Source organism: Austrofundulus limnaeus, unplaced genomic scaffold (genome assembly GCF_001266775.1).
Source record: "Austrofundulus limnaeus strain Quisiro unplaced genomic scaffold, Austrofundulus_limnaeus-1.0 Scaffold15, whole genome shotgun sequence".
In the NCBI taxonomy this organism is placed as follows: domain Eukaryota; kingdom Metazoa; phylum Chordata; class Actinopteri; order Cyprinodontiformes; family Rivulidae; genus Austrofundulus; species Austrofundulus limnaeus.
In genome coordinates, this window is record NW_013952417.1 from 218,060 (window position 1) to 228,943 (window position 10,884).

General features: G+C 38.0%; 1 protein-coding gene across 1 annotated transcript in view; it reads right to left on the bottom strand.

Annotated features, from left to right (window-relative positions):
* Nucleotides 1-3,153: 3,153 nt before the first annotated feature.
* Nucleotides 3,154-10,884, bottom strand: part of ythdc2 (YTH domain containing 2) — a 47,640-nt gene continuing 39,909 nt past the window's right edge. The window contains exons 26-32 of the mRNA XM_014002769.1: nt 9,266-9,357; nt 8,958-9,077; nt 8,716-8,867; nt 7,716-7,872; nt 6,292-6,498; nt 3,939-4,121; nt 3,154-3,708 (exon numbers count right to left, since the gene is read on the bottom strand). Of these exons, the coding sequence (XP_013858223.1) occupies nt 3,637-3,708; nt 3,939-4,121; nt 6,292-6,498; nt 7,716-7,872; nt 8,716-8,867; nt 8,958-9,077; nt 9,266-9,357 (983 nt within the window). The 3' untranslated portion in view covers nt 3,154-3,636. The remainder of the gene's footprint in view (nt 3,709-3,938; nt 4,122-6,291; nt 6,499-7,715; nt 7,873-8,715; nt 8,868-8,957; nt 9,078-9,265; nt 9,358-10,884) is intronic.

A 10,884-nucleotide genomic window follows, 5' to 3' on the forward strand; every position in this document is an offset into this window, starting at 1 on the left:
TGTTTAACCAGGCAAATGCCACTGAGATCACATCTCTTTTTCAAGGGAGGCCTGGACATGTTTATTATTATTATTATTATTATTATTATTATTGACATGCAAACTCCACACACAGAAAGAACCCAAGTCTAAACTGGGGGCCGACCTCAGGACCTTCTTGCTGCGAGGCTAACCACCGATCCATTGTGCTGCCATTGATAATAAACTATAATCAAATATCAGTCTTTTAGCATAAAGAAGACAGCTGGTGACCATTCTTGGACATAGTAAAGCCATCTTAGAGTTTAGCCAGAAAATATTTATTTTCTAAGAACTTTAAATCTAAGCAATGTTAGTCATCTGTCCTCGTCTAATAACCAACAAGAAGTGACACCTTGTCTCTGCTCCTGCCTATCTTTCAGATCAATAAACGTGAGTGTTTCATATTATCTGACGCTGCTACATATTGTAAGAATAAGTGGACGTTCCCAGTGCGTTGGGCTGAGGGCAAACATTGCTGTTTAAGCACAAAAATAGCTATAATCTTTCTACAGTTGTTACAGGACAAAGCAGTTTAATATTAAACGAGAGAACAATTTGCTCAGAACGTAATGTTCCTTTGAAACAAATATTTGCAAAAAATAGATTGCTCACTGAAACATTGTGACTCATAAATGTAACAAACCACAGTAGCAATGACATCTTAATGTATTTCTATGTGAAAAGCACAAAGTATACAAAAGTACACCATGAATGAAAAAAAATGTGAAAACTGAATCAGCCTTCACACAATAAGTCTTATTCTTCCACGTGATCACTTCCTCTCGGCCCCAAATCCTCAAACTAAAACTTTCAATTTTTGTCTAAACTGAACCGAGGATAGTGTCTAATTCAAGCTGACCTTTTGATCTTTCATTTTAAAAAGTTTGTTGATGCTTGTTCACTCACCAGGTGAGCCATCAAAGTACAACATATTACAAACATGCAGTACACAAATGACATAAGAGTGATGCAGTGCAATGATACAGGTCATTACAACCTAGTTATTAGTTAAAGACCTAGTATTTCAAAAGGAATGCACATCATTTAGTGACAAACAATAACGGAGTTCTACGTGGTATTTCCTGCACAGTAACAGCATTTTAACACCTCTTATAAACACTGAAAAGTACTACTACGAATATGACTAAGTGTGAAATAAATAATGCAGAAATACTATTAAAAGTAAAGGTTTTACTCACTGTCGAGTTGTGATAAATAGCTGCTATCTTGAATTCTGAACTCTCTCACTTTCCAACAGGGAATCCCCACTGGAGGGGTGAGGTGTAAAAACCGGGTCTTCTCGGCTCTGCAAACTGTGTTGTTGCTCCTGAAGAGAGAAACTCTGAAACAGGCTGGTTGAACAGCAAGAATCTTTATTTTGCAGTCCAGGAGATTTACAGCCAAAAACCAAATTGTGGCCTTCTAAGCCAAATGAACCACCAGGTAAAAAGATGAAGACGAAGGCGAAGAGTAGGGGCGTACAAGCCTTTTTATAGGTTTCACAGTGCAGTCCAACAGATGCACCATAGATTTTGTCACGGTATGCCTTAAGCATTCCTTTCATAATATGGTAACATGTGCCGAGTTCTGAAGCTGGGGTCTAAGAGAGACATAGTACATCTGTGCATTCCTGAGAAGAGGCCCCCACTTTTAGACACTACAGGGGCATTTAGTTTAAATTTAGGACTTAAAAGTGGGAAATTCCCACTTCGCAACAACTGGGCTGCAGCAAGTAGCCTGCCAAAATGCAGGGAAATGGAAATTTTGTATGGCCTGCTGACGGTTACTTTTGAACTTGAGGCTGTCATTTCATTGGTAAAATAATCAACATGCATTATGGGAGATGTAGTTTATGCTCAATGCTAGTTTTAAAGCAGTACATGCTTTTTAAGCCTTACTGTCTTTGAATCTCTCGCAGGCCACATAAAATGCCACAGAGGGGCCACATTTGGCCCACAGGCCTTGATTTGACAAGTAATCTAAAAAAATGAAAGAAATACTTGTTTTTCATTTTCTTGGTGGAACAGTTTTTTGTATTACTTTGTGCATTTGCAAATGTAATGTCCAAACACTATGGATCCAGCTTTCTATGTTCAAACATGATCAATCCCTAAACTCCATATTATCACAGAACATGGTTTTTGGACCTGGTGCTGATAAGAGTCTGGATGATTTTTCCTTCTGTTTAATAGCACATTCTGTCCAGAGAGGACTGTGGTGTAACTTAGAAACATTTGACTAAGATGTTCCAAAGTTAATCGCTTACACAAGTGGTTTTATCAGTCACTAATAAATGACGCTTCTTGATGAATTGAGTCAGAGATGACCGTTATCCAACACTGAAACTGGACACTTCTCCTTTAACACGATGAAATTCCTCCAGATTGTTTGAATGGAGGAGAGGTTCAGGTGGAGCTGCTGCTGTTAAAACTGCAGGCGAATCTGCAGTTTCACTGTACGTCTGTTTGAACTTACAAATCAACAAAAAAGCAGTTTCTCATGCAAAATTATTTTCTCATTTTATCAATATTGTTAGTTTGTCACTTCACTGCTTACATGACCTGAAACTTCTCTTTTACAAAGATATCAGGTTGAGGAATTCCATGACTTTAGTGAGATAAATGTAAAACTGAAGGATGCAGTGGCACTTCTGCACAACTGAATGAATGATTCAGAAGGTGACTGGGTGTCCAAAGGTAACACGCACATCATGACTTTGAACACTTTGGTATTTATATCTGGAACATTCATTTCCTTTTTTCTTCTTCTCATTCGTCACCATGATTAATCATCTGCAAGTCTTAATTCAGCAGTTTTTTTTTCATGACGTGCTTTGGAAGAACCATTTATGGTTAAAAGTGGGCGTATTTAGGGAGACATTCAAACAATGTGGACTGTTTTTATAAATGATTGGATTGAATTTGTTATCTTGTATAAAGCTCTGGGAGGATTTTAGAGTGAAATGGTGATACATTCAACTGAAGTGACTGATTTAAAATTATTTAATCTCAATCCCACTGTGACAACCCAAACTGAAAGAAACTGTCTGTTCAAGACACTTGGAGGACAATGCTAGAAATGTCTGAAAACTGCAGCAAAAGCAACAGTCTGAAAAAATCCAGGGCAGTAACAAAAGCTTTTAAATTTCACTTTATTAAAGCAGAAAATTAATTGAAAGAACGACTGAACAGCATTTCAGCAGTCACTATGAACAGAAAATGTTTTGCTAGTGACACGCTGCATCCCAAATTTTATAGCTGCTGTAAGATAATTTTTACTTGAAACCATGTTAAAATGTAAGAGTCAGGTTTTTATTCATAAAACACCATTTATAGAAAAAAAGTACCCTTATTTAGATAAATGTACAAAACCTGAATGAGAACTTACAAAGTGAACAAGTTAAAAACAAAGTTCAGAGGTATAACATAACTGAGCTGGAACTGCATCATCTCACCTGGTGCAGAGAACTGTTGACATGACAGAACTAAAACATGAATCTATAGCCCCCGTTTGAAAGAAAATAACATTTTTTTTACGGTGCTGTCTTTGGTGCAGTTTTTAGTCAGCACAACGTAATACAGAACAGCACCTAAGCGATGCATGAAGAGTCCAACTTTAATGTCGCTGTTTCCCGTAGTTTCTCTCCCACAGAAACACCAGCTGGCTGCCTGCCTGCGGCTCCAGCTCCTGCATCACACAAAAACATTTATAATGAAAAAAATCCAAATCAATCTTGATTTGGATTTACAAAAGGAACAAATTCAGATTTAGTGAGCTGTGAAGTGAATCCCACTATGAACTGACAATGAAGACCATGAAACATCAGCGTGTACATTTTGTTGCTGTGAATCGTTTGTCATAGACTCCAGTTTGTCCACTCACACCTGTTGGATGTAAAATGTAACGAGTGGATTCACCTGTCCATCCCGGCTGATCTGCACCCTCTTACTGTCGTTCCACGGGTTGAGGATGTGTTGGGTGCAGTGGAAGGGAAGACTCTCTTTATGGATCCACTCGACACTGAAAACTCCTCCGAGCCCCATGAAGCCCCAGTCCTGACAGCTCTCCTGGCTCACAGCTGATGTCATACGAGCGTAGCCCTGAGAACAACACAACACACACATGATTAATGGCTTTGGGCTGAATTATTACTGTAAGATCTTTTCTAATTCCTTCTCCTTTCGACTGTTCCCTTGTCTCATGTTGCCACAGTGAGTCATCCTCCTCCATCTCACTCCAACATGTCCTCTAACTGCATCCATTCATCTCCTCCTTGGTCTTTCTTTGTTGTCCTGCTGCATTTCTAACATCCTTCTACCAAAATACTGACAGTCCCTCTGCTGCACATGTCCAAACCTTCTCAGTCTGCCTCTGTCTTTATCTCACAGTCAGTCAACCCGTGCTGTACCTCTGATGATCTCATTCCTAATCTTCTCAATCCTTTCAATTCCTCTCTCAAGGAGAGGAAATTTTGTCTCCAAAATGTCCTGATGTATCTCAGTTATCCAGAGAAACCAAAAAGAAACACTGGGCCTCATGCAAGAACCGTTCGTACGCACAAATTTGTTCTTAAGTTGTGCGTACGAGTGATTTAGGAGAATTTGTGGCATTCACCAATGTTTTCGTATTCTAWGARTTTTTTCAGATACGAACAAAATTCACGAGTGGTCCAGACCTGTCGTATATTTTACGAGCAGTCAGTCTGCTGTTATCCAGATGGGTTTTCTTCACTAATATCTTTATATTTCGTTAGTTTGAAGATATTTTGAGTTGAAAATAAATCACACTCCATAATTATGATGACAATAGGCTATTCTGCTTGAATTAGAGTTATAATTTTAAATGTAATAATTTAAACTAACAATATAAATTGTCCGTCCGGCCGGCTTATCCCCCATCAGGTGCGGGGGGCAGCAGGAGACCCCGCTCTCCCCAGCGACACCTTCCAGCTCGTTCTAGGGGACTCTGAGACGTTCCCAGGCCAGAGGGGATACATGATCAAGTCCTGGATTTTCTCCAAAGTGCCAGACTTATTTTGAAAACATTTTAAAATGCTTATTTCAAACCCGCATCTGAGACCACCTGTGACCGCGCAGCACGCAGGGGGAGGGGGGGAGGTGTACGGTGCGCAACGGTGTGGCTTCTGAATAAATGAAAATGATTTAACACAGWTGTTTATACTTTTAGCAGCTCTTTTTATTCCACAGCTGACCTGCTAAAAATGACAGATTTTCMTTTCTGGATCTCTGACAGACGGACTTCAATCTCTGAACTCGTAAAGTTCTTCTTTTTAATTTTCGCTGTCATTTTCATGAATGGACACTTCCTGATATCTGAGGTAGGAAACAAAGCCTTATATGGTGTTTTTGGGGTYGTAATTATGCTAATCTCCTCTGGCGTGCACGAGCAGCTGGATACGAACAAGTGGAATTTACGCAGCTTATTTACACACTTTTCCTGAAGATAGAAGAGTTTGTTGAATCTGACGTGACATGTTCGTACGAACCCTTCGTAAGAACAAAAGTAAGAGAAATTTAGGATAAGAATACGAACGTGTTCTTGCATGAGGCCCAATAAGTAGGTCCTCTGGACTGGTTGTTCTTTAATGAAACGTTTCGTCTCTCCTTCAGGTGAACTCAGCCTTATAAGCTCTGCCTCCACATGGTGGACAAACAGGTTGGTCACACACAAACTGGCTGCGCAGCGATTCAGACACAGTTATCCACTCTGTTCTGGCAGTGTGACCGTAATAAAATAATATTTCATTTTCATATAAACAAAACAGCTTAGCAGCTTTAAAAAAGTAAATATAAAGTCCATCTCAGCTGTGGTTCTGTTTATATATTTTTAATTATCTTACAATAATTACACACTGGCAATATTCCTAATTAATGTGATTGTGTTTTTTTGAACTCGTTCAGAGAGGGAAAATGTGAGAAATTACCTCTCCACTAGACACCACATTTGCACCTGTTATTTGCAACATGTCCATTTTTATCACATACTATTTTTGAATTTGACAAGCTAATTTGGAATCTGGATAAATCAGTCCCAATTACTGAATTCAGTGACAAAAACACACAGTATGCGTCTGCTTATTTGGTGCTACAATTAAGACTTTTACCATGTTGAAAAAGGCATAAAAGCATCACAGAAACACAACAGATTGCTCATTCAGGCATAATGCTGACCTGTTCAGGTGCTGTAAGAATGATTAAAACAGAAAACAAACAGGAAATGTCCATGAAGGATTATCTGAGACATGGTTACCTGGAAGTGTCCAGACCCCTGAACAGAGAAAACGAGGACGATGAGGCTACTTTCCAGGTAGGCCTTGGAGAGTTTGCTCTCATTGAGGGGTGTCGTAGACCAAATCCCTTTCTCCTGAGAAATCTCTATGTTTCTGATGTTGCTGCTCTTCATAACAAAGTATCGGACAGAAGAAAGAGCAGGCTGCAGGGAAACAGACTTTAGGGCCTGCAGGGAACAAGAGGACAATTAAACCAAACTATTAAAACTCCCCACACTTCCACTTCTTGTTATTGTATGATTCGATGAGGTGTTAACTAAAGTGACATGTCAGTAAATAATGTAACACGTCTGATCTTAGTAAACCTTAATCTGTACTGTCATGGAATTATACTTATAATTTACTAATTGAGGCCTGTAGAGCACATGTGTCAAACACAAGGCCCGCGGGCCAAATGTGGCCCGCAGGTGACTCCCGTGTGGCCCGCCAGGGGGGACCCCCCCCACCCCACCGAAAAAAAGAAACATTTTTTTAAACTTTATATGAAAATTGTTTCTTATATCAATGGTAAACTTTAAATTTATGGTTAAATGCAACAAAATTAATTTAATAAAAATAAATGAAATAAAAATAAATTAAAATAATTCCTGTCCCTGAGCTGTTGGCTTGAAGTAACAGAGCAGTTTAGTTGGATAGCACAGTATTAATGTCTGAAAATAAGCTGCTTTAAAGTCACCATCAAACATAAACTAAATCTGCCATAATGCAGCTACTCACTAGAAACTCATGAGTGAGTAAAACTTTTTTTGTTTTACTTTTAATAATATTTCTGTATTTATTACAGATTTAGTCAGTCGTACACTTAGTTCTTATCAGTGTTTAAAATAGGATGTGTTAAAACTCTGTTTAGTCAAAGTTAAACATGAAACATCAAAGTTCATTACAAGTGGCCCTTCGAGGGCCACCATAACTCATGTGGCCCTCGGTGAAAATGAGTTTGACATCCCTGCTGTAGAGTCTGAGGCTGAGTTTATTGATAGCATTGGACAATCTGTTGAGATGTTTACTTTTAGATGATTTAGTAACTTTGTGCTTTGTGTTGTCATTGTTAGTTAGCTTTATCTGAGTCAATATAGATTCTTCTTGAAACAATAGTACATTATTTACTCAGTCTATAAAAAAATGTAACTTTTGAAACAGATTTTTATACTTATTTAGCTTAGTTAGCATGTACAATTACTGTAAGTCTGAGCTAGTAAAACTAGTCATGCAAATATGGCAACAACTGTTAAATGTCTTCATTCACATATTATTTACTGCATGTCAATTCTACTATGGTCAAATAAAATGCTGAGCCCACTTCATGTAAGGTAAAGAATGAGATGTGTTTGAGTCTGAATGTGTGATGGTGTTAAATAAACAATACTTGGCCCAAAGTGAATACCTTTCCTAATGAGGAGGGACTGTGGGAGTCAGGGGGCTGCAGAGTCACCAAGCAGGAGGAGCTACTGGAGCAAGGAGACTTGTCAGAGAGCTGACTCGAGGCAACGGCTGCTTCATCTTTGCTTCTTTTTAGCTGGTCAGAGGACGCTCGACAAGACCTGTGGGAACGTAAAATAAAGAAGAGGTGTCACTGAAATGTAAGCAAATGTTAGAATTAGCAGTTAATTTAAACTCTCCAATGTTCAGTTCAGCTGTAAACACTTGTTATAGACCCTAAAAACTGAAACTGTTGTTGAAAGAAATGATGTAAACCTGATGAAAATATTGAAGTTCTATGAGTTGGTTGATTATAATATTTTACAGGTTATGCATAAGACTCACAAATGTATATTACGTTTAATATACATTTGTGAGTATATTAAAGGTAATATACATTTGTGAGTCTTATGCATAACCTGTAAAATATTACCTTTAATAAACCAATTAAATTTTGTTAAGAGAGAAAGTTGTTATGATCTGAAGGGGGTAGAGATGTTTGTGAAACCTGGATTTTGAAATAGTTTGAGGGAGTGGTGTACTTCGATATAAGGAATAAGACTGTGGAACAATCTGGAGCGTGATGTCAAAAATGCCAGATCAATGTTTATGTTTAAGAGAATGATAAAAGTCACTTTGTTAAAGAAACATGAAACAATTTAATATGTATTCATACAAAATGTTGTTCATTAAGGATTTGAGGATGCTTTTGTTTAGTTTTTCTTGTTTGTAGATTATTATTGTTTAAAAGTTTAATTTTGGGAAGAAAAAGGCGCAGATACTATAAGATTTTTTCTTCTTTCTGCCACCTTTCATTTTATTTGTGATTTGTATTTTTTTTGTATATACATTTATTTTATTATTTTTAAAGAAATGAATAAAGTTTGAAAAAAAAAAAAAAACCTGGACAGGAGCTAAAGAGTCCAAGTGATGTTTAATTTGAAGTGAAAATGATTGGAACATACTTGTCATTTGCAGTGTTGGTGGGAAGGTGGGGACTGGTCTTGAAGTTCCTCGTGGAGCTCCTCGGTCCGTCCTCTGAAGACATGGGCCTGGGCCGCTGACCAATCCCCATGGGCTGCTGCAGGCCAGCTTCTTGCTCCTCTGCTCCTAGTGCCTGTTTGAACCCAGGTTGAACTTTAGCCATTAATCAAAGTAAATCTATCCAAACAGAACGCTACAAACAAAAGACAAAAAGATCACATACAGACACTAAGGTCTGGATGATGGCCTCATCCTGTTGAGACCAGGGTTTGGAGGGACAACGGATCCTTTTTATGAACAAATTTTGCCACTTCTGTCTCAGCTCTGACACCAGTCCTGCAGCCTGACAACAAGAGAGCCAACATGAAATAGAAAACATCATTAAGACAGTTTAATTAAACACCGGTGTAATTTAAACACACCTACAAATCATGAAACACAGAAGATTTACAGTGATGGTCAAAAAAAGTTGGTAAATTCTTCAATAAAAACGTATAAAATTTAAAAGTTGGGCGTTGAATATTTCCACACCTGTTTTTCCAGCTGGAAGACAAGCCAGTCATCTAGCTTCATCTCCACCTGGTCCTCTGTGTCACTGTCACTCAGGTCATCCTCAGGACTGTCTGCAAGTGAGAAACCAGGTCAACATTTCAAAAGTTAAAAACCGTAAAATACTACGAAACATCTGAGAGAAACAGTATTGTTTCACATTTGAGAATGAAAAACAACATTATTCTGTAACGAAGAAAAAGATCAAACTTGAGCAGGAGGGTACAAAAGCAGTTTGTTGAATCAGAAATAAAAAGTGCAATCAAGCAGGAACTTGTTGCTCTAGAGGGAAAGCAGAACAACTCATTTCTCCAATCTAAAAACTGCTCTCTTCTCTAAGGATGTTAACATATTCCCATAATGGTGAAGCAAACATAAAAAGAACACATCAGAATGTTTATAACTCAGTGAGAAACAGGTGCGGCCCCCAACCAATACAGACCAGCAACATCCAGAGTCTTGAGGAACTCAGGACGGGTCTCATCCACCTCTGAGACCCTGCTGCTTTTTTAAATACCTTCAGCTCAGATTATAGACCGACCATCCCAAACAATGAATACTGTACCAATGGCATTGTACCGGTCCTTAAAGTATTCCTTCCTCCGCCTAACAGCATCAACTCCACTGTACAAAAAAGGCATTTGACTGTTTTCCCCGTGGTAGCTTAAGGTGGGTACTTCATGAGTATGGGATTAGGGGTCTATTGCTTTGACCATTCACTACATAAACAAACAATGAGAGTCTGGTTCCCAATGCTGGCAGGAAGTCAGACCCCACAGGGCTCTAGACTAACTTTTTGCACTGGTCGCACCGGTGCACCTAACATTTTTCCTTCGGTGCACCAGTACAAAAGTCAGGTGCACTAGGGCTGCACAATATTAGGAAAACCTGCGATGTGCGATAACAGTGCTAAATATCGCGATGATGATATGATTTGCGATAAATGAACAAATACATAAGCATGTAGTGTTGATGTCTTTCTGCTTTGCGTTCAAAGCCAAGAAAACAACCTAAAAAAACTAATAATTTCCATTCCAGCCTGAATTTTCTTTTTAAATATGAAGAGATCCATCCAGTTGACCAAATACATAAAGTGCTTCATTCGACTGGTGAAATACTTCAAGCTTTCATCTGAATGACAAAATGCATCGATGCAAACTTTTGAGTCAACCATTTATTGCAGTTTATGCAGTTGTTGCGATATGTATATTGCACAGTCTATTACTGCGATAACGATAAATTTTTGATATATTGTGCAGCCCTAAGGTGCACCCATATTTGAAAACATATCACATTTAACATTGACGTTTTAATGGTTCACTTTTTTAAAAATCATTGTCCATTAAGGCAATATTAACTCAAATAATTTGTTAACAATCCAGCAAAATAAAGTTCTATATTTGAGCCAGAATTGTAGACATATAACTTACTGAAAAGTAATTTTAAAGTGATTCTATGACTTGAAATTTGAACTTAAACATCAAGATAAATAAAATGAAAGAAATTCTACATTGTAAGTACAAATGTTTAAAAGCTGAACATTTTATAAACATCTTAAATATTTCATGGTTAAATGTCTTTTAGACACCTGCCCCTCAGAT